This window comes from Dipteris shenzhenensis, chromosome 29 (genome assembly GCF_047967505.1).
Source record: "Dipteris shenzhenensis isolate YYH24624 ecotype China chromosome 29, Dip_SZ_1.0, whole genome shotgun sequence".
Taxonomy (NCBI): domain Eukaryota; kingdom Viridiplantae; phylum Streptophyta; class Polypodiopsida; order Gleicheniales; family Dipteridaceae; genus Dipteris; species Dipteris shenzhenensis.
The window spans coordinates 46160263-46184471 of record NC_141624.1 but is presented as its reverse complement, the minus strand read 5'-3'; the positions used below and the strand labels follow the sequence as shown (position 1 = coordinate 46184471).

The window sequence follows — 24209 nt, the reverse complement described above, 5'->3', positions numbered from 1 at the left end:
AGAATCACATATCTGTTTCAACTATAGCTATTCTTGGATATAGTTTTGTCTTCCATGGTTACTGCTGTGTCACCTATGATTTCAGAAATCGTAATAACATTGGTATCACCATGGGTATAGAGTTATCTTCTACGGTTACCATTGTGCTGTCTATGATTTCAAAAAATGGTAATACCATTGGTTACTGTTGTGCAGTCTATGATTTCAGAAAAGGGAATACCATTGTTATCATTGGGACATTTGACTCGGGGTCTGTATAGACTAGATGCCTATGCCAAAAGAGATAGACACTGCATCAATTGCAGTAGAGGATTCTGTGGTTTTAGATACTCATTCGTGGCATGAGCGCTTGAACCATGAAAGGGAAGTCTTTGCCAAATAAAATTTGGTTGGATCTTGTCATGTGTGCCAATTATGTCTTAAACAAGTCACCAACCAGGGCATTAATGACTATCACACTTTATGAGGCATAGATAGGTCATAAGGTGGTTGTCTCACACATGAGAGAGTTTGAACACCTAGCATATGCACATGTTCCATCTCAGTTACAATAGAAGCTTGAGGAAAATCTTCTCAAATGCATTTTCATTGGATACAGCTAAAAAAGAAAAGGGTATAGGTTATATTTGCTTACATGCAATGTTACCATTAATAGAGATCTTGTCTTTGCTGAAAACTCATTGGACTGTCAAAAACATGGCGCTTTACATCCACATATTCGATTTGATTTACAGCCTGATATGCCTCCCGTTGATCAGGCTGCCACAGATGAAACTGGGACAAAATAGAGGGCTGTCATAAGACAGCAGAAAACAGTCCCTAGATGGCTCTTGGATGGCTTGAAGGACAGCCAATAAGCAGAGACTTTGTTTGGCCATACGAGGGCTGCCTCTCATCACATGCAGGGACACTTAGTGGAGGTTCCATTGATTGCGTCACAAGATGCTTTTGAGAGCAACGATTGGATGGATGCTATGAAATCCAAGTTGGATTCAATATATCAAAATCGCACACTTGGGAGTTGTGTGACTTGCCTAAAGGGAAGCATGCTATAGGGACCAACTGGGTTTACAAACTCAAAAGGAAGGCTGAAGGAAATGTTGACTACTATAAGGCCCGCTTGTTGCAAAAGGCTATGCTGAATAGCAGGGAATCGACTTCAAGGAAACTTTTGCACTATGTCATGCATTACAACTGTAACCGGCCTTAAGTTTCCTAAGGGGCAGTAGACCATAACTTGCATTGCATATTCATTACTCACAGCCACATTGCATCATTTCCAACCACTTAACTTTAAACAATACCACTTAGAAACAATTTGAGAAATAACTGGATGGAGGCTAGAGTGCCCCTGCTCAATGAGACCAAGTACAAGACATCACACTGGCCCCAAACTCTAGGCGCCCCTTCCGGTTTTTATTTATTTCTTTAAGAATGAGATTTGTACATACAACAAGGGCTCACCCTTATGCTCTGCCCACGGGCAATTCTATAGTCTAAGCCACCTTGGCTATAACCTGCATTCCATCCTAGTGCACACACTAGTACCCAAGTGCCAAGGCAAAGCTAAGGCATTCACCATTTGTCCATGACCAACTGTAAAGGTGTCCAAGCATTCCACAAAGACTGTAACCAACTGTTAGTGACAAGGCATCCATACACTTCCCAGCCTCAAGGCATCCAAATGCAATACACTGCCCCTCTGGCACTCTCCCAGGCACACTTTCTATAACTAAGCATTTGCTTTAAGCCTGTAAGGTCCAGAGGAAGCTCCAAACAACAAATGCACTGCAAGGAACTTGAAAAAAATTGCAAATGGAAAACAAAGGGGAAGTCAAAACGACTGTACCTGCTGTCCGTGGAAGAGGGGCAAGCTCTGCTCTCGCACCTTTCCACTGTCCAGGCCCCTAACAGAGTTCAGGTGACTTCCAACCAAGGGGTAGAGGGAGAAAGAGAGAGAATGAGAAGACTGGAAGCGCAGAAGAAAGGGGATGAAGAAGCTCAGGTGTGCAAAAGACCTCTGGGCAGGAGAAAACAAGTTCAACCAGCAGCCAGAACCTCAAAGTGCGTGAAGCAAAAACCACCATACAAGCCTTGGAAAGAGTGCCCAAATATCCCGTTCGGCAGCAGCAATAAAAGACCTGTACAGCCAACATGGAGTCGTCCGTACAACATCGTTGAAAGGCCCGTACAACAGGTATGCATGCAGTTCCTCGACTGTACAGACTGCCTCGAGATGCGTGCAGGTCAAATATGCAAGCAATCAAGCGTTGGAATGCATGCCCGTCTGTATGGATTCGTACGGCGCCTCGTAAAACATGACCCCTTTGCCTCGAGATGCGTGCAAATGAGCAAAAACAAAATCAACGTCAAAAGAAAACCATACATTAGCCTTGGAAGGAGAGAGGGTAGGTGTGCATGAGGGGCTGCCACGTGGCCCCCTCATTAATGCTCTAACCCACACAAACCAATGAAACATCAGTTTGCTCCTCACACTTAAGTCCTAACCCTTCTAACCAATGAAAGATTGGTTTCCTTGGGCCTAACTTTAAGACTCCTCTAAACCTTGCCTTGCCCCTAGCAAGTAGGCCTAGTGTGTGCACCTAGGGACTTCTGGGAAGTGTCGCTTCCCCTGGGCTAGCCCCCTAAGCCAAAGTTAGTCACGGTTCATAACTTCACGTCCCCGTGACAACAACCATTAGGTGTGCCATTGCCATAGCAGCCCATCATCGGCAAGTGCATAAGCTTGACATCACAACTGCTTTCCATCATGCAAATTTGCAAGACGAGGTCTATGTTCGCAAGCATGATGCTAACTTGCTGATTCTGGTTTTATATGTGGGAGGAATGATCTTGACTCGACCTTCCAGTCAGGATATTGCAACTTTTGAGGCTGATTCACAGTTGTCATTTGCTACAACAGATTTGGGCCATGTACTACCTTGGCACGTAGTTTTCTTAGGTTGAGGTGGGTGTTATGATGAAGGAGTGCTGTTTGCTTCTATTTTACTGCAGTGAACCTTGTTCCAACAATCTCAAGGGCGATCTCTTTGTGGTCAGACTCTAGAGTGTCTCCATCGACCTTGAGATATCTGACCATGTGATTTGCATTTAGACTTACGATGATTTAGTCAGTTACGCTTAAACTGTGAGGGATTTTGCATGTGTAGCCTCCTGTTTTTCTAAAGAGGAGAGTGCTGTTGCATATCTATAGCCCAAAACATTCACATAAGGTCAGTAATTGTTTCCCCATGGGGTGGTCTCACTTATGTCTTCTGACGTCCTCTTCTAGCCCCTTATTTCCTCACTATCCTCATCCATTTCCTCCTTCCAGGTGGGGTTTTCCCTTCTATTGTTATGATAGCCTGCCTTGAGCCTCTTCATGCATTAGAATCCCTGATCGGTATGATTTCATGATCTTTTAGAGTATATGGTTATATCCTTTCCCAAATGCATGAAGGAGTCCCCTCCTGAGAGGCTGTTGTGTTTGTTGATAGGAGATTGGAGTTGGCACAAAATAGCATGGTTCTAGGCAAATATTTCCCTCATTTGCTGCTATCCCCAGCCCCATATACTGTTTTATGAGGGTCCTCTTTTATAACCTGGATTGTGTAAAGTGTTGGGACATTTGTGATCAAGGGCTTGCTCTAAGGTGCATGTGTGCATCTAGCAGTCACATGTTTGTGTGTGTGTGTGTAGTGAAGCACACTTAGTACTATCTAGGACCATGACAAAGGTGATGATGCAGTAGAAGGCGCCCTCTTCAAGAGGTGCAAATGATTTAGGAGGTCCCTATGATGTAGGGATGATTGTAGGAGAGGTGCCTATGATCTAGGCCACCCTCTCTCCCACTCTATAAATGAGAGGCTTCTCTCTCACAATCAATAGAACACACATTTTGGTCTTCTCTTGTGTTCACAACTCTTGTCATGATGCATCTCTTCTCTCCCATTCCCCAACATGTGGTATCAGAGTTCTTGGTTCTAGAAAACCCTTTAGCCCCCTAGTTTGCCACATCATCATCTTCTTCCTCACTTCCACCTCCTCTCCATTTTGCCTCTTTCTTGGAAATTTTTGTAAGAGCTTGTTGTCCCTATGTAGTGCACTATTCCTCAAGCCCTCTGAACTGTAGTTTCACCTCAAAGTTATTCTTGAGGTGTGGTTTGGGTTTTAATGGGCTACGGACGAAGGCTATTGGAGGGCTATAGACGAGATAAAAAGACGAAACTACGGAAGGGTTACGGGACGGAGTCTAAGAAGGGTACGACGGAGAGGCTACGACTACGATGAGAGGCTAAGACATAGGCTACGATGGAGAACAAAGAGAGAGAGAGAGAGAGAGAGAGAGAGTATTAGAATCTACGGAAGACTGATAGGTCTATGAGACTGATAGAAACCCTGATACAACAAGCAAAAAGGGTGGAGCTACTAAAAGTCTCCTTCTTTGTGTATCGGTACAATGGTAGTGGTATTCCAAGGAGGAGGGAAACCATGACATACCACATGGTTGAGCATCTGTGCTAGGATCGGGGCCAAGGCCTCTCGTCTTGGGCTCTCCGATTGTGGAGCCGGCATAGCACAACTCTCACACTTTGTGGTCGAATAGGATGCATGGAGGGCCAGGAAAGAGCGGACATGTCCAGTGGTGTCTGAGCCAGGACATCGTAGAGGGATGTCGCCTAGGTGTGCCACACCTTTGGATCTGTGATGGGTATAGGTGGCTTCCCATCGGATAATAGTCGCGGTGCAAAAGTGGGGTCATCTCCACGAAATGATCGGATCACCTCATCCATCCTATGTGAGAGGAGAGCTCGCCTCTTACGCCGCATCAGATTTTGTGAAATCCATTGTGCCTCAAACCTCGTTAAGTGTGCCAAAGCTTGCTCCCATATGAGGTATGATCTCATCTTTCGACACTCATCGTCATACCAAGGATTGTGTGCATCTTCCTAGCTAGGGGGTGAACTGTATATCTCATCGTAGGGAATGATCTGGTGGCAGCATCATGGATCACTAATACCGGTTTGTCTGAGGCAAGAACGAGGTCTGCATGATCTCTCAAGGGAGTCGCTAGCCAGCGGGACAGGTGCCTCATATAAACTGCATCAAGGGCATGATCGAAATGTACCCAAACTTGGGTGGGGGCAGGTGGATCATGTACTATATCTGGCAATGTAGTCAAGATGTTAAATGACATGCATGAGTGATCGGTGCCAAGAGGGGCCAAAGGGACTATATATATAAGGGAATATATATATATATAAGTCCTGTACTCATGTCACAAAAGTCGGGGTAGTCCACAGTGGTGTTGTCCCCTCCATGTGGGAAACATGTAAGCCCTCGAGACCTCGGCCTCGTTGGAGACTATTATATATGATCAGATCATGTATCGCTCCATCGTCTAATATATGTGTCCAATATCGTGGCACATGTGATGCATCCTTTGAATGTCTCTCTATCCAGAGCTCTGCTAGGTCTACCTCTGGCACCTGGAGGGGGTCTTACTCAAAATCAAGCAGCTCCACCTGTCGATCCCCCATGCGCGCATTGAAATCACCGAGGAGTACCTCTTCATACTTGGAAAATTCCACTATGTCCTCATAGATCATCTCATAGGGGCTATGACCATTTGTTGTGACCTCACGTGCTTAAGATGATGTGTCTGGGGGAAAATAGCATAAAGAGCGGTCGTGTATCTTGTGGCTGGAATCGTATCCACATATGTTGTGCGTGCTCCTCCTTCCATATCATAGATATAGCTGGCCTCAAGTGCGATCTAAACTACCCCTCTAGAGTGTTCCTCCTCGTCTCCTGTCTAAAGGTTTACTCCCAGGTATATCCTGTGATGACTATGGGTAGTCCTCTTTCAGGACTCTAATGTGTTTCAGTGTTGAATATTCACTCTCTACCAGTGTAAGTCTCTGAGAAGCCCCCTAGATCTGACCATAGGGTGCCATTACAATTCCATACTGCTATCTTCATCCCACATTGTCCCCTCACCCCATGGCCTGGGCACCATCATGCACTATCCCCACGTGTATCCTCTCCTTTTTCTTTCCTCTCTCGGATTATGACTTTTCCATCTTTACAGACAGCCCATTTTCCTTCCTCTGTGGATGGCATAACACGTGTCATACCTCTTTTCGATGCTCTTTCTGCAAGAGTGTGAGATCGTCATCAAGGTATGTCATGGTCCCTTTCAGCGTGGCTCTCATACTCATAAAAGTGGATTGATCCATGGCAGTCCTGAACTTAATTATGAGCAGCCTCGTGTGGGTACGTCATCTCTTCCTCCTCACCATGCAACCTCAAAGCTGAGATTGATGTTCATCGTGGTAATGAATGCCTTTGCATCCGTCATCAAGGTATCACCCACTGCCAAGCCTCTTACCAACACACTAAGGGCTTTATTGCTTCGCCTGTTTTCCTGCTCTAACGCCACAAAAGTGAAGGCCATCTTTGGGGCTCATGCACCTTTCTTGACCACTTCTTTCCATTCTAGAAAATTTTCTTCCCCTTTTGTTATTTACTGCATAAATTCTGCTTGCCCTGCATATTGGCTTGAACTGCAGCCATCTCCTTCTTGAAAGATTCATTTGCAGATGTTAGCTCCTCCAAATGCCTTCTTTGTTTTCTCTTCTTCTTGTGCCTTGAGGGAGAAAGATGATATGCTTCTATTAAAGTCTGGGTGAGACTCTTCAAGCTCTATGGGACCGGTGATCGCTATCGACTAATAGTGCTCCTTTACATCGAGTGAGAGAAAATATTACTAACTTATAGTGAGTACTTTTTGGGCTAGCGTGTGTGCTAGTCCTAGTACCTTATTGTGATGTTCCAAAATCTCTTTCAAGTAGATTCCTAGCTTTTTGGCTGGCTGCTCCAGCAGATTTTTCAGACTATCTCTGCTGCCTTGTAATGTTCTCGGATGTGTGCGTCAACTCTATATCCCTAGATATTTATATGTGTTAATTGTTTCCAGGGCTCCCCTTAAAATTTGACATGGAAGGTTCTCTATCTACCAAAAGAATCATTGTGCGGATTTTTTCAAGAACCAGCTGCTGCTGCTCCCCACTCCTCCTACTGCCCTCCCCTCGACTCCCCTCCCTCCCTACCTGCTGCCCCTTCCCCTCCCTCTCCTCCCCTCCCCTTACCATGCTGCTGTGCTACCCCCTCCCGTGCTGCTGCTGTGCTACCCCCCCCCCCCCCCCGGCGCTGCTGCTGCACTACCCCCCCGCCCCCGCGGTGCTGCTGCGCTGCCCCCCCCGCGCTGCTGCCTACGCTGCTCCCACGCCCCCCCCCCCCTCCCCTCTCCTCTCCCCCCCTCCTTCTCTCCTCCCCTCCCTCTCTCCTCTTCACTCCCCTGCTGTCCCTTTCCCTTCTCTCCCTTGCTGCCCTCCCTCTCCCCCCTTCCAGCTCCCCCCTTCTTCAACCTCCCTTCTCCTTCAACCCGATGTGATGTGGGTGTCCAACCCGAGATGGCTTTTTCTAACTTGCTCTCTCTCCTCTGTTTGGGACGAGGTTTCTTTCAGGTGTACCTAGATACCCCAGACGTCACGAGAGACTTGCTACAGGCCGGGTTTCTATTTCTAGGCTACAGGAGGATTTTTTTTGTTTCCCTTTCAACTGCACTTTGACCCAGTTGAAGAGGACAAGCAGGGAGTTCTGTTTTCATCAGGTTCCCTGGTCTCCCCTTAGTTTATCACCGGCTTCTTTCAGTTATAAGCGAGAGGTTTGGTGTGGTAGCAGAGATCCCCCCTCTTCCTAGCAAGCCCTCTTCGGCTACTGAGGCGGTCAAGATGGATGGGGTACGTAGGGTTAGGGTCATTGTCCAGGACCCTAATATTTCAGATGACCACATCATGCTATAGCGACCCGATGGGTCTTTCTTCCACCAGAGATTTGAGGTTGCAAGTTGGCAAGACCAGTGCAGGATTTGCAGATCCTTGGGGCACTTCGCCAAAGATTGCCCAAAGAAGAAAAAGAGGCCCAAAAAGCAACCAGCTGATACTAGCTTACGACAGAGAGCAGGAGCAGGACCTACCACTCCACAGACACCACCTCAGACACAGGTTCCCCCACCTCCTAGGGCTACTCGAGTCCCTACTGCACCCCGCACCACCTTTGGCCCACGGTGGGATCCGGTCGCGGTTAGGCCCTCTACTTCAGATCATACCTCGACCGCTTTAGAGGCTACCCCCTTGAAGCCTTGGGAGACTAACGCCTTGGAGCCTAGTGTTAAGGAGCCTTCTTCCACTCCACCTCAGGATCAAGGTGTACCTCCCTCAGCAGCCCACGTTGTTGGCACCTCGTTCGCAGCACTTCTTGATCAGGACCCAGTACAAGTGCCTCCTTCTGTGGATAGAGGAAAGGGAGTCTTACATTCTCTCCCTGCTTCGGTAGGAATCCTTCGCCTTCCACTTTCAGAGAGCCGGTTATCGGCATCCCTATTGAGAGATCTTTCTCTCTCTCACATGTGGACTTTCCTCCCCTTGGACCTCGTGTGTATGGCAGGAGGTGAGCTCCGGTGGAGGGTTCTTTATTAGCCACTAGGTCGGGTAAGGTATTCCAACCTGCTTCCTTGCGCCGATGAGGATAGGCAGTTGGAATATACAGGGATTGGGCGGCATCCCTCATCGCCGTCGCAAACAGCTGATCAGGTTTCAGCTCCATCCAGGTGTTTCAAGTGGTTCCTTAGACATTCTTTTTTTTCAGGAACACAAACTCGATATCAGAGATTGCTCCAAGTCAGGTAAGCTGCTTTCAAGCTGGACTTTTTGGCTTCCTGCACTGGGAACCAGAGGAGGTACATGCATATCAGTTTCAGATTCTATTCTCCCTCTGGTCATTGGACACGCTACCATCATCCTCTCCAAGGCCCAGTGGGTTTTACTTTTGATTGACGGACATAAGGTTGGTTTCCTTAACCTCTACACTCCGAACAACAGAGGTGACCATGTTCGGTTTTGGAAAGAGTTGCTTTCGTGGGCTGACATTGGATTATTGGAGGTGACTTCAACATGGTTGAGGCACCATCCGATAAGCAAGGGGGCAAAGAAGGTGGTATTCATTCCCTCGAGAGAGCAGCTGGGGATGCCTTCTTGTTCAGGTTCAGTGGTAGAGATGTTTGGTCAGATGATGCATTTGATATTCAGTCTCAGTCACTTTTGTTTTCATGGTGGAACCGTAGGGTGCAGATGCCTATCCTTGCTCGGATTGACAGATTCTATGTGGATGACTGGGCTCTTGACAGAGGGGGGACAGTTTGCATTGCACCTGGTGTTTCCACTTCCGACCATTTTCCGATAGTTTTGTCTATCTCAGAGCCCCATCTAAGAGGACGGTCTCACAGTATCAGGATCCCCGATGCCTTATACACAGATGAGACTCTCACAGACGTAGTCTTGGAGATCTGGGTTTCTCACATGCAGGGGGGGTGGCCGGTCCTTCACATGTGGTCACAACACTTGCCATTATCAGCGACTTTTATCACTCTGTCGCTAGTGCTCGGTGAGGTGAGGTACTCAGGCGGGAGATTGGTATACGCCGGCAGTTAGCAGCCTTGCAGAGGGAGGAGCAGAGACGACCATCAGATGCTTGGATACATGAGCACCTTGCTGCAGCAAGGACTCACTTGCAGACATTGCTTGATCAGAGAGCAGAGTCTGCCTTCCACGCACGGGAGTCCTTTTGGATACAGATGGGAGGGAGAGTCAATAAACACTTTTTCTCTACACTTGGTCCCAGACATAGTAGAGAGAGTGTCAGGCAGCTTATTGACTCTGACGGCGTTTTGCAGTCTCATCCGGATACCGTCATGCACTTAGCGACAGCTTTCTATGCCTCCCTTCTTTCTGCAGATCCTGACACATAGGCCAGAGATGTGGCTAGAGATGAAATTTGGTAGAGTTTACCTGTGTTGGTCACACCAGAGATGATATGCTCACTTGATGCACGCTTTACCAACATAGAGTTCAGGACTGCTCTCTCCGCCTTTCATAAGGGCAAGTGCCCTGGTTCCGATGGTCGTACTCCATCTTTTTTTATAGCCTTTTGGGATATGATAGGTGATCATATTACTTCAGCCCTGCAGGGCATTTGGGACTCGGGTGAGGTGCCCGACTCATTGACCGAGGGACTCATACACCTTATCCCGAAAGGTGGCAACAAGAATTTTGTATCCCATTGGAGACCCATCACTCTTTTGGGCACTCTATACAAAATCCTTGCCAAGGCGATCAGCATCCTATTGCAGCCCCTTCTTCCAGACCTCATCCATGATACTCAGACAGGCTTTGTGCATGGCAGGAGCGTATTTGATAATATCTTTTCCTTTTGGGAAGCCACAGAGTGGGCTATGCAGAGCGGGCAGAGGCTAGCAATTCTAGTCTTGGACTTTGACAAAGCCTATGACAGAGTAGATTGGGGTTTTCTTGAGGGCACTCTTCTACGATTTGGATTTTCAAATGCATGGATTAGAGGGGTGGCCTCCCTTTACAGATCAGCCCACGGCCATGTTTTGATTGGAGGGGTAAGGGGTGATAGGTTTCAGATTTCTAGAATCAATTGGTTAGGGATGCCCTTTAGCTCCCTTCCTCTTTCTTTTTGTGGCAGAAGCTATGAGTATCTTCCTTACATCTCAGGCTGAGCTTTATGGGCTGAGATTGCCCTTGAGATAGGAGCAGGAGCTTCTTGACTGTGAGTTGGCTGATGACACTGCTAATTTTATTGAGGCCTCTTCGCAGTCACTTGATTCTTTCCAGACAGCCTTGGATATCTTTTGCTCAGCTACAGGGACACACATTTACTGGCATAAATCCTTTGGCTTTTGGATCAGTGATGAGGATACTCCAGGCTGGGAAGTTGACATTGGCTTTTCCTGGATTCAGAGGGGTGTTCCTGTCAAATATTTGGGATGCCAGGTAGGATTGGGCATCTCTCGAGCACATCAGTTTGCCGCAGTACTAGAAAGTATTAAGGAAAAAGCTCATTTTATGGAGCTCAGCCAAACTCGACCTTGCATCTAGAGTTGTGGTAGTGAACCATGTTCTTTTGGCCACCACCTGGTTTGTGTGTTCTTGCTGTTGCCGGTCTAGGGATTACATCACTCAGCTCATTAGACCAGTCAGGAATTTCTTATGGAGTGGACTTGATGGCACGGCAGATGTTGCAACAAGGGTGGCTTGGGAGACCATTATTCTCCCTACATGTGAAGGGGGCCTTAATATCATTGACCCCGACTTGCAGTGCAGGGCATTGCTTTGTAAGGTGGTGGTGAGGGGACTCATGCCTAGGCAGGAACCTTGGAAGGTTTTCTTTTTTGGATGCATTCAAGCTTGCACATCTACCTTGGGAGATGATTGGGTGGACAGCCCTCGTTGGATTTTTACTTTCGCCTTTCTCAGATCTCCTGCCTCTCCTCTCATGATTGCCATCTTGAAAGCTTGGGGGAGCTTCAGGAACACTCTTCGAAGGGTTCGGTCCTCTACCCTCGAAGAGATTGATAGGTAGCCAATCATTTGGAATGGTAGTATACTTGATGAGCATGGCAGACCACTGGGTACTTCCCATTACATGCAGTGGTCTAGATGGGAGAGAGGCCCCGCCTACACAGTAGGCACTTGGGAGGCTTTTATCAGGCTACCTGAGGATCAGAGTCTATAGTCCCTCACTCACCTCAGAGGGGTAGCACGCAAGATTCAGCAGATAGATGCAGCCATCTCGGTGGAATGGACAGTTGAGATGCCTATTACTTCCACCACTTGGATGGGAGCTTTTCCGAGGACAGCAATTCCTCTACAAGTGATCGATCTTCGAGGTCTCCGGGAAGATGCACTGGTCTTTGATGTTGGGGTTGAAGGTATACTCGCTAGATCCACGGATGATATTCTTCTAGAGGTTGCCTTTCAGCCTGTCAGGATTGCTGGTTTTGTGGACCATGGAGCAGACTTGCAGTGGTACTTAGACCTCGACCCTCTACTCTTGGCCCTGGGATCCTGGAGATTATGGTTATATGGAGGTGTACCTATCAGGTGCTTGTAGTGGGACCCAGGAGAGTGGGAGTGGATAGATCATGGGCACCGAGAGAGGGGGATTCCCTTCTTTCATTGCACGGTTGGTAATGCTAGGAGATTTCAGCTGAGCAGTAGGGGTTGGATTCCCTCCAGTGCCCCCCATTGGGACAACTTCTTCATCACCGCAGCTTTGCGTAGGAATTTCTGGAGGAGGCTCTGGAAATCCCTCAGAAATAGAAAGATCACTCTTTTCTTTTGGCTTTCTATTCATGGAGGGATTGCAGTGAACCTGTGGAGATCATGATTTGGAGCTGATCCCACTTGCCCTCGCTGTCATTCGGCAGAGGAGTTTGTGCGACATTGCCTTTGGAACTGCAGTCAGGTGAGGACTATTTGGAAAGGGGTTGCTCGGATACTCGGCATTTTTCATACTTCCCCTTTCTTCATGACTTGGGGCTCAGACGCATGGTTATCCCTTACTAAGCCCTAGGTGTTTTATGAGGGTGAGCCTTCTTCTTAGGCACTCTCGATCCGCCAGTAGGTGACAGAGCCCTGCTCTCTTCAGGATGTACCACTTACTCCCTTCAGAGCTTCGCATGCTTCAGTGGACACCTCTTGGGAGATTTTGGCTAGCATTTCCTCTTGGCACATTTGGAGAGCCAGATGCACAAAGACCTTGGATGGCACCTAGATACACCCATCACAGGTGTTCATGGGTATTTGGAGTGACACAGTTTACACTTTGATAGCCATATGGGCTAGCATGCAGGGCCCTTCACGGGCAACCTCTTCTGGGAGTACGGTATTTCTTCAAGTTTGGAGGGGTTCTCCCTTCTTCTCGGAGGTTTCTACCGTATTGAGATGGCACTATCAGCCCCAATCCTTTCTTTTTGGCTCTTGAGCTTTTCATGCATTGCATGGTGTAGCCCGTATGGAGCTTGCTCTAACGGTTTTCTTTAATACTTAATAGAAGTCTCTTTTTGCCAAAAAAATAAATTTGACATCCATTTGTTTAGTACGTGTCTCGATCGCCATTACCTTTGTCTTATCTATATTGGCTTGCATTCCCGAGTGTTTGCAGAATTCTCTTAGTGCATAATATATAAAGTTGTAGGAGCTATATTTCTCTTACACTATATTCGCGTTACAAATGCTCAAGGTTAATTGTATATCTAATCCTTGTCTTATGATTTTAAGAAAATGGATAGATGTTTCTTAAAACATTCCAAGCCTTGGGTCCGAAAACTTTCTTCATAAACACGGGAAATACATTGCTAAATAAACTTCTATAATTCTTGCTTGTAGCTTTGTATTGATTGTTTGGCAATATTTGTCTTAATGGTAAGTTTTGTCACAAAAATTTTATTTCTATTTGCTGAAGAATGCAATTCTCGTTTTCCATGTTCAAATGAAATTGCAATGGATTACTACTGTCATTTTGCATGTGCTAATAATAATATGTCAAATTCTTGTCTATCGATATGCAGTCAGAGGATCCGTTTTTAAATTAAAAGATCAAATTTGTGTATTGAATGGTGTAGATTGAGCATGCTCAACATCTTTCACAAAGCGCTCCAGCACGTTTTAGCTCATTGGGTGTGATAGCTTCGATGCAAGTAAGTGTGCAAAAGATACCTACAGGTAGAAATTCAGCAGTGTTATGGAGTTGCTATGAATTACTTTCTAAAAAGATGAATAGGAAAGGCTGGCACTTTCGAGTATCACGACTCCTCTTCTTGTCAGAAAAAGCATATTCTCCTTCTTTCGTTACATAGTTAGAAATGCCAAGAGATTCTAGCTTAGTAGTAGAGGTTGGAGGCTCTCCAGAGCTCCTCATTGGGATAGTTTTCAGATTTCTGTAGAGATGCCGAAAAACTTTTGGAGGAGGCTCTGGAAATCCCTCAGGAATATAAAGATCACTCTCTTCTTTTGGTTTTCTACTATTCATGGAGGGATTGCAAGGTGAACCTATGGAGATCCAAGTTCGGGGCTGACCCTACTTGTCCCTGATGCCACGTAGTAGTTAACTCAGCTCAGCATTGCCTCTGGGAGTGCAGACAGGCGAGGATGATCTCGAAGGGTGTTGCCAAGATATTTAGCATATTTCATAGAGCACCCTTCTTCATGACTTGGGGTTCAGTGTTATGGTTATCTCTTACTGGAGAGGGAGAGGGAAATCGGGGAGGGCGGAGGCCTTTGGAGCCTCCTTAAGGCAGCTTGAAAAGGGAGGAATCTAGGGGGGGCAGTGAGGAGGAAACAAGGCTTTGGAGGCCTCAACTGATCCTAGATCTTGGACAAGGTGATGGAAGGCCTACAAGGCCTCAATGTGCTGTGCTAGACAGCCCTAACACCAAGAGGGTCGAGGGCCAGCAGGCAGCCCAAAAAGCGGCAGGCAGGGGATGCGGAACTTCGTGGGACATAGAGGAGCTGAAAAACGTTGGGACAGGAGAGGAGAAGATTCTTGATGGGGGAGGAGATCATGTCGGTAAATGGCAGGAGGGCTGACCAGAACTAGATGAAAGGAGGGGGCGGTGGCTGGAAGGTAGCTTGCCACTAGCATAGGTGGAAAGGGGAAGGAAACATTTGGCGGGGGGGACAGGCAACTATTAGAAGGGGACGAGCTGCATGGAGGTCAAGGTGAAGGCCGGTCTTGAGTCATTAGACTCAGAGACAAAGCTCTTGAAAGCGGCCTTAAGTCCAACAAAAGCGCGGTAATCAGCAAATGACCAGCCAATTTTCTTACATTAACAATTCAGCAATTAAACAACCAACAGATTGGGAGCTAGAATGCTCCTGCAAACAAAAACAGAGACACAAATTGGCCCCAAACCTTGGCGCCCCTTTCCGTGTTTCTTTATTATTTAAAGGACCCTGAAACTTCCACAGCCCATTAGGCATCAATATGCAATGCATATTGCTTGCTGTGCACTACTCTCAGCAAGCAAGTCAATGGGCATCCATTTCTGTTCCAGATGGCTTGCTCTAAGTCAGCAGGAATTGTTCCTAGCAACTCCTACTGGTAAACACAATTCCCATTACTGCCCCAATTGCCCACCTGACCTTCTTATTTGCCCAAAGCTAGAAAGAAAGCATGAATAAACAGGCAGCATCCATAGAAGCTTGGACATGAAATAGAACTACCCACTCAAAGCACCCATGCACAACATAGGCATTAGGAGGTCTACTATCTAGCCAGCTCCTAGAGTTAGTTCGCATGTGCAAGCAGTCTCTTGTGACCAGCCAACCCCTTCCGGACAACTCGTGACATGTAGGTGGAACTTTGTGCCCTGCCAACCTTCCAAGGCCTCATTGTGCCGATAAGGCAACCTATAGTGATCAACCAAGCTTTCAAGAACAAGTCGCGACCTATGAGTAGAATCCTATGAGCAACCAACTCCTCTCAAGCAGTACGAAGTCAATTGACTATGCCTTGAGGGCATTCTTGGGTCCCATGCCCACATTAGCAATCCCTCATAGGCTGTTATGTCTAACCTACGTACGGACTTCGTGATCTCTGCCCACAAGCTCTTCACAACCTGAATCGTGACCAGCCTACCTACAGACTTTGGGATCTCTACCCATGAGATCTTCACGCTTGAATCATGACCAGCCTACGTACGAACTTCGGGATCTCTGCCCACGATCTCCACAGCCTGAAACCTGACCAGCCTATGTACAGACTTTGTGAGCTCTGGCCACAAGCTATTCCCAACCCTGTACGGATGGAATCATCAATTGGAGCTCTTGAAATCAGCCTTGGAATTCACCTGCGATGTGTCACACCAGCCCTTGGCAAAATTGCCGCACATAAGACTTTGTCTCCATCGTCAATATCCACGTGATGTATTCCATGTGTTTCCATCAGCCCACATACGGACTTCGCATTTGGAAAGTGCCATGTGGTGATTCTACGTTTCAATTGCCCCTTGCGGCACCCCCAAGGCCATTAATGCCTAGGGGGCCCTTGCACACCTAACGACTATGGCCTTGCCCACATGCAGGCTAAAGGTATTCACTAGTAAATCTCACAATGACATCTGATCTCTCACCTTGTCCCATGCTCTACACAGCTCTGTAGCATCCCCTTTTGGCTGCGCGCTAATAACATAAGGCGTAAATCTTGCAGTGGGTTGCCTTCTATTTATCCGTATCATCAGTTTTCCCCTTTAACTTGCGCTTTGAGCATTCCCGTGCTGCATGTCCCTCTTCCTTGCAATGAAAGCATTTGTTAGCATCCATTAAGGCCTTCCTTTCTTCATGTGACAGCCAGTTAGAGCCTAGCCTATCACGCTTCTTCCCCCTATTGAAAGGATCCTTGGAAACATTCCCTAGCTTCCCTGCTTTCTTAATATTCTCATTTTTACTACTCTTGTAACCAGTAGTCTTCCCAAGCAATAAAGCATTAGCTGTAGTTCCATTTTCAAGGAACTGTGACATGTTGGTTACTCTGGTCTTAGTGCAGTAACCTCTAATTTCTTTGGGTAGCCCACAACAATACTTCTCAATGTGCTTAGATAGAGACACATGCCAATAAGAGCTAATGGGCAACGAAACCTCCCAAAACTTCTTGTTATGCTCTTCCAAGCTAAGGCAGTTGTCTGTATCTAGTATGCCAAGCTATCGTTATATCCACTTTGAATGTAGTAGTCAAGCAAGTGGCTGAGAATATCTGTTTAAATTGAACCCAACTAAATGGTGCTTTGTTCTTAAGTAACAGATTAGTCCACCACTGTAATGCATTCCCTTTCAGAAAGGTGGCTGCCTTGTATATCTTAGAAGACTCAGCAAACTTACCTCCTGAAAAGGTTTGCATCAAACTGTTGAACAAAAATCAAAGCTTTCAGCCTACCTTGTGCCCCATTAAAGGTCTCAAACTTCACTTCTGCCCCACCTTCCTTAAAGTCTTTTGCCTTGCCTGTAGGTGTCGATTATCATAAACAGGCGGATGCAAAAATGGTGCTTGCATAGCATTACCCACACCACAGCTTGGCCAACATTGCCACTACCCATGGGAGGGTTTGTCATACCAGCCCGAGTTCCTTGCATACCAATCATGCATGTAGGAGCTCCCATGGTGCCATGCATTCCACTTTGTATTCCTTGGCTGCATGCCAATATTTCCATACATTACATTATGCATTCCAGGCTGCATACCCCCAAGCATAGTTCCTTGCATACCAGGCTGAAACCCAACGGGGTAGTCTCTAGGCATTCCAAAATTATCCACAGCTTGACCAGCCATTGCATAGAATACTGAACCACCCCCAAAATATCCTGGATGCATTGTGGCATGTGGGATGACTTGCTGTCCCTGATTTGCATTATGAAAACTATTGCCTTGGCCATGCAAGTCAACACCAAGACCATAGATAGACTGTTGCAATGGAGCACCGTGTGCAAACTGATGACTGTCCGTTGAATGGCATTGGACCATATGGCTGCCTTTGAACCCCACTAGGTTCCCTGTCTCTTTTTCTCCTTTGTGTTTGGAGGAGCTTGCGGAAACTCAGCAAACCGTGGGTCCTGAGTAATCTGGGCTAGTGTTCCCACTGCACTAAGCAACTATGCCTTGAACAATGCATCGGCCTCCTCTGCATAATCATCCTCCTTAGACCCTTTGGGCTGAGAAACATTCACATCAAAGGAATTTAGAGCTTGCTGTCCATCAGCATACTCATCATCATAAGGAGTTCCCTCATTCATAGACTGTCCATCTTGCCCTTGTTGGAAGGAATCCTGTTCCATATCGCAAATCTTCATCAAAATGTGCCATTCTTGCTATAATTCAATTACAGCAAGCTATACTTGCACCAGAGACAACCATAGGTTCACCTCCTTAAAGAAGATAGTCCGGCAACGGAACCATGAAACCGGCCTTAATTCTAACAAAAGGGCAATAATAAGCAAATGACCAAGACAATATTCTCACATTAACAATTCAGAAACTAAACAACCAACCGATTGGGAGCTAGAATGCTCCTGCAACAAAAACAGAGAGACAGATTGACCCCAAACGTTGGTGCCCCTTTCGATATTAGTTTATTGACCCGGAAATTGGGTTACACAATGGATACAGTTCCACTTGCACCAAGGGCCTTCCACAGCCCATTAGGCATCCATATGCCATGAATATTCCTTGCTGTGCATTGCTCTCACCAAGCAAGTCAATGGGCATCCATTTCTGTTCCAGATGGCTTGTTCTAAGCCAAGAATTGTTCCTAGCAATCCATGCTGGGTAATTCTTATTGCTGTACCAAGTGCCCATTTGAGCTTTTTATTTGCCCAGAGCCTACATACGGACTTTGTGATCTCCGCCCATGGGCTCTTCAGCCTGAATTGTGACCAGCCTACATACGGACTTTGGGATCTCTGCTCACAAGCTCTTCACAGCCTGAATCATGACCAGCCTACTTAAGGACTTCGAGATCTCTGCCCACGAGCTCTTCACAGCCTGAATCGTGAGCAGCCTACGTACAGACTTTGTCCATGAGCTGTTCATAGTCCTGTATGAACGGAATCATCAACTGGAGCTCTTGAAATCGGCCTTGGAATTCACCCACGACGTGCAGCGCCAGCCCCTGGCAAGATTGCTGTACAGAAGACTTTGTCTTCCCTGTCAATGTCCAGCGACATATTCCAGGTGCTTCCAGCAGCCCATGCAGGGAATTTTCATTTGGAAAGTGCCACGTGTCAATTCCATGTTTCAATTGCCTCTTGCCTCCTCTTTGGACCCTCTTTGGACCACACCAATGGCCCAACATTTAATATAGGGGCCTTTGCCTCCTCTTTTGGACCAAACAATTAATTCACCCCCAAGGCCATTAACTCCTTGGGGGGCCCTTGCACACCTAACAACCTATGGCCGTCCACATGCAGGTAAAGGTATTCACGAGTAAATCTCACAATCAGAAATTCACGCCCTCATGACAGCTCTTGAGTCCAAGATGCTAGTAGAGTTTTCATCCAACATTGACGCCTATGTGAGGATGAAGATCTTGGCAACCTAAGGCATTTCCACTAATCAACCAATCTGTGTCAACGCTTTTTTTCTGTAGCTATGAGAAGGCATACAGACTGTTCTACATACCATTGTTTTTCTACTTGACCTTTTGATTGACATCTTGTTTTCTCTCTTGTCCTCTTCTGGTTCAAATTTGTGTGCCTCCTAGCTTAACCAGTTACAAGGTGTGCTCTACTTTTTGTGCCAATGAAGTTGGTAGGGATGCCATAGTTGTGAGTCTTGGCAAGGTTTTCCTTAAATCATCTATCAAGGGTACAAACGCAACTTCATGCAGCTAGTATCAACAAACTCAAAAGCAAGATGCTTTGTGGTTATAGCAAAGAGAAATTGGAAATGCACATCTTAATCTTTTAAATATTGGTTTTTCAAACCATGACATTTTTGTATTGGTGATCATAACTTGTCTTTGTTTCAATTGACACATCCTTTGTACTCTAGTTTTCTGCTATTAAATATTGGATTTGTCTGAAAATTTGGAAAACATTCCAAACTAACTTGTTGACATAGAATGCAACATGGATTTTTCAGAAGCCTCTTGGCTGAGCATCATGTATGCAGTGCTTTATACGAAAGATGAATTGGGAATGTGCAGCCGGAACATTTGTTAGATGATGCTGTCTATGTCTCAAGGAAGCTTGGGGAGGACAGAGCTTTACGAGGCTCTTACTTGTTCAGTACGTTATTGAAGAATGGAACAAAACTTGCATTTGGTTCAGACTGGCCTGTGAGTGGTGAACATTTCTGCAGGAAATGTCTTGATTTAAATATCAAAATGCAAGTGATTTTATGAACCGCTGTGCATCAAACTTCTTTATGAAATTTCAGGTGACACATCTTGATCCCTTGGAAGGAATAAAGGCAGCTGTAAAGAGAACACCCTCTGGCTGGAAAACTCCGTGGACACCTTCAGAATCAATTGACATAGAAGCTGCACTGAGAGGGTTTGTAGCTTGCTAGTGCTTAACAGTTCTTTGTGAATGTTCCTCTTGGTAGAATGTTTTAGGTCACAAAGAATTTCTGTCCATCTTATTATGAGTCCAAAAAAATCTTTTTGTATCTAAGTCATGATCACTGATTTCTGAATCCCAATTGTACCCTTTCTAGGCTAATGTAAGAGAGCACACCACATGTCAACAAGGAGGCTCCGGTTACGAGGGTCCCACATCCTCTAGCCATGCCAAGACCTCTCTCTCTCCCAAAAAGTGGGCGGGGTATGAGACCTCGGTCTCAACCCTCTTTATATCCAAGGCCCATTGTAATCCCTTTTTGCAAATGGGGTTACTCAAATGCCCATTTGTAGACGTGTCACCAGCGCCAGGGTGCCTTCCATCCATCACCCATTTACCTTTATCTAAACCACACAAGGGGGCACACCAAGGGGTTAGCCCATATCCAACACCCGCCGGGGGCTCAGCACCTTGAAAGGAAGGAGGGAGACGACAAATCGCACGGGGTAGGACAAATCAAAGACCTCCCAAAGTGCATACAAACACGTGTCACCACCAAACCAAATGCCATATGATATAAATGTGTTAATAAGTAATTATATATGCATAGTATTATTACATTGAGAGTGATTATGAGGGATATTTCTTAAAGAAATCAACACTTTTTTAAGGTAATAACAGGGGTACAAAGGGATGTCTCTAAATAAGAAAATTATGTTGTGTAAAAATAAATGAGTGACGAGTCTGTATATTTTTATGATAAAGGGATCTAGTTCTAGTGAAAATAAAAGTGTAAAAACCATGTTTCCTAAAGAAATACATTTTTTTTAATCTCTTGAAAAACACGCTCGGATAAAAATGCTCATAGGTTTTTGCTCGTAAAATTGACGCATCCCCAAAAAGACAATGGAATGAGATAGAGGGGTCTCAACCCTCTTTATATCCAAGGCCTAGTGTGATCCTCTTTTGCATATGGGATTACTCAAATGCCCATTTGTACACGTGTCGTAAACGCCAAGGGTGCCTTCCATCCATCACCCATTTACCTTTATCCAAACCACACAAGGAGGCACATCAAGGGGTTAGCCCATATCCAACATTATGTGTCTTAATTTGGGCATGCATATTATAGCAGTGATCTCAGGTTATGCCTTCATGAGCATGGTCTGCATTGATAGAGTAAAAAAGATAGCTCAATTCTAGCAGCAGGAAGCTTCATTACCTTGAGGATGGTTTTGAAATATGGTTCGATTATTGTAGAGATATTAAAAGGGAGTGGCATAGGATTTTGAGGTTGCTACTCATATAATATAATCAATCAAAGATTTCACCCCAAAAAAAAGTGTGTGTGTATGTGTGTGTTTGTGTGTGTGTCCTATCAAACAACTATCCTACTACACTATTGCACCAGTTTCCAATGTCAAAATAAATCAATTGCAAACATCCACTCTTGCCCTTTTCACACACTTAACGAGAGTAATCCATTGTTAACCAATCTCTTAATACTGCTTAAGTGAGAATAATTCATATCATATCGTTTCTTCTGACAAAGTTACCAAGTGAAAGTCAATTTTTATACTCACATTCATGTTAGAACATTGCAAAAAGTACAACATATATCAATGGCTAGTCTCCAATAGAATGTTAAATCTTATTTACTAGTACTTGAAGATAATCCGTTGAAGTTGCCAACACCGTCTTTATGCCATAGAACTTTCAATGCAAATCTGATGGAGAGGTATGCTGACTCACTTGGCACCATCACAACCAAATGAAAGTTAGAACAATTCATTCAAGCTGTGGTAGCCAGGCTTCAATGCCGGCACATAGTTGTTATCCATGTCACTGTATCTAGATAGCATAACCAAATATGGCATTCAATTCAAAAATAATCAAAGGTTGGAATGTAGACAGTTAATGAAATGCATATAAAATCTTAAAGTAATTCCCAAAGGATTATATGGACTAATCAAAGGCCCCCTTGTCCTTTGATCAGTTCTCAACCAATCATGATATTGAATCATGTTAGGCCTGTACACAAGAACTCCAAAGGGTAAAATATGTCTCGACTCAGCATATATCCAAGATGATCCCATTTTTCATTTGAATATTCTAGAACATAGGGCAAGAAACTCTTTTCAAAAGCCAATGGCACCCTAGGCATAACACACTGTGATAAGATACCAATGGGTAGGAGGATGGCATAAAGTATAAAAGCTAGACATGTGGAACATGAAAGCATCAATCCATTCACCCTAAAGGAAATTTTGTTAAAAACAATACCATAAAGAAATCCTCAAATAATAATCATTGGAGATATTGCTCTTTCTCCTCGTGTCTGCAATTCCCTTGTTCCAATTCAAAGACAAATTCCAAGTTCCAATGGTACAGTGTTTTTCACCTTGGATTAAATAATGCCAAAACAATCTCCCCATATGGCCGAAACTCAATAAGGCAGGGCCATCCATTAGGTCAAGGCCATCCCATAGATCCATATTAATGATCATGTAGTTTATCCACATAATACTCACGAGTCTGAGGAAATTCCAATACAAAATAATTTAAGTATATTTTCCAAGTGGTTTTCATTAGGCCCCTTGTAAGTATCACCATAATTCTTAGAATTGTAAAGAAATCCACCAAGCAAGATAACTTAAATGCCCAATAACCCAAGATCATCGTAGGGGTAAAATAATGCCCATGGAGATCTACCTTACATAACTTCAGGTTGAAGAATAATTGTCCGAATTTTCCAGCAGGAGAGTTCCAAAGAAAATTAAAAATCGAAGGGCGTCTCATGGGATTCTATGAATGATTAAACATCCTGCTTGAGCTTCTTATCTAGAGCTCTAATAGAGATGTACCAAGTATCCTACGCTCGAGTTTCAAGAGCAGAACACGAAGGTGAGAGCAGAACACAAAGAGTACATAGAAAGTAAAATAGAAATATTCCCATCTTTTACATCAAGGGGTTTACTGAAATTAAAGGAAACTCCCTTATGAAATAGAGGGAACTTCAAATCAAATCTAAGTCTCCATCTAAAGTTTGCCATATACAATAGAAGGAACTCTTTCTATCTTTATATCTTTCTATTCAGGCAATGAGCATAAGATAGTCACATCAACTATAGCATTTTCTGCAATGGAATTTTTGAGACTTCAAAGTCATAAAGAGCTCATCCCTAGTAGATGGAAGAGCTCCTTCTATACTATACGCCGGCTAGTGTCCCTTAACACTTTTCCATAAACAATCTATTTGAATCTTGGTAAAATATTGTTCTACGTTATAGTCTCATGTCCATAATACCGTATCACTGATGCATTACCAATCTACATAATAGTCTTATATCCATAATACCGAATCACTGACGTATTACCAATCCTGTTTACAAAATATATGTGGAGCATATCCTGTTTACCGTCTAAACTACGCTTACGGTGGAGAGTAATGGGCAGCGTTGGCCATTGGAAATTGACAATCTACAAGGGCCGTAAGAGTGTTCCATACAACAATCAAAAGGTCCCCATTCTCTTGATTTCATAGAACCATAGAAGGAAGATCTAGCGTTATAATCACGTAGACTTCACCAATTGATTTTATGCCAGGTGCTTCACCCAACATGAAGTGAAGAAGCCAAGCTCTCGGAATGCACGGGTTCCGTTACTCGACATTCATCCTAGAGGAGAGGTAAAAATCCCAACGATTTAATCCTCCCAAGGGTTCCCGTGTTGCGAGCCTCAACAGTAGTGGCTAAGGATGGCTACAACACAAGTTTGATCCTGTGCTCAAATAGTTACTCTCATCCCGCATGCTCTCATTGTGCATGCTCACAAGTCGTAAAAAATCCTCTACCCAGGTTTCCCCAACACACATTGTCCTGTGCCTTGTTACTACAAAAGAACCGAACTGGACGACTACAAATGGGCAGGTAAGCTACTATACAAAGGTAAGCCTTGTCCTGTGTAAATTTTTTGCAAGGAGTCGTATTCATCGTACTGGAAGTGCAAGAAAGAAAGTTGCAATCATCATAGGGAGGCAAGGAGCAAAAGATGAAGACCAACACGGTTCTGCTAGCTCCTTGACATGATCCAGTTACTTAGGAGCGTTAAGTGGAGGCATAATGCGAAAGAAGGGAGTGTCTAACATGAGTGCCAGCTACTAATCATCCACAAATGAAAGCAGGGAGTGTCTAACAATCAATAATAGCAAGATTACAAGCAGCGTTGAAG

The 24209-nt window shown here is 45.1% G+C and overlaps 1 protein-coding gene across 3 annotated transcripts in view; it reads left to right on the top strand.

The window, feature by feature from the left end:
- Window positions 1-24209, top strand: part of LAF3 (Amidohydrolase family) — a 259740-nt gene that overhangs the window by 191334 nt on the left and 44197 nt on the right. For 2 of the 3 annotated variants that reach the window (XM_087400545.1, XM_087400544.1), the window contains 3 exons: window positions 13553-13627; window positions 19625-19756; window positions 19858-19973. In XM_087400545.1, the coding sequence (XP_087256671.1) occupies window positions 13553-13627; window positions 19625-19756; window positions 19858-19973 (323 nt within the window). The remainder of the gene's footprint in view (window positions 1-13552; window positions 13628-19624; window positions 19757-19857; window positions 19974-24209) is intronic. The other variant, XM_087400546.1, reaches the window with a different exon arrangement.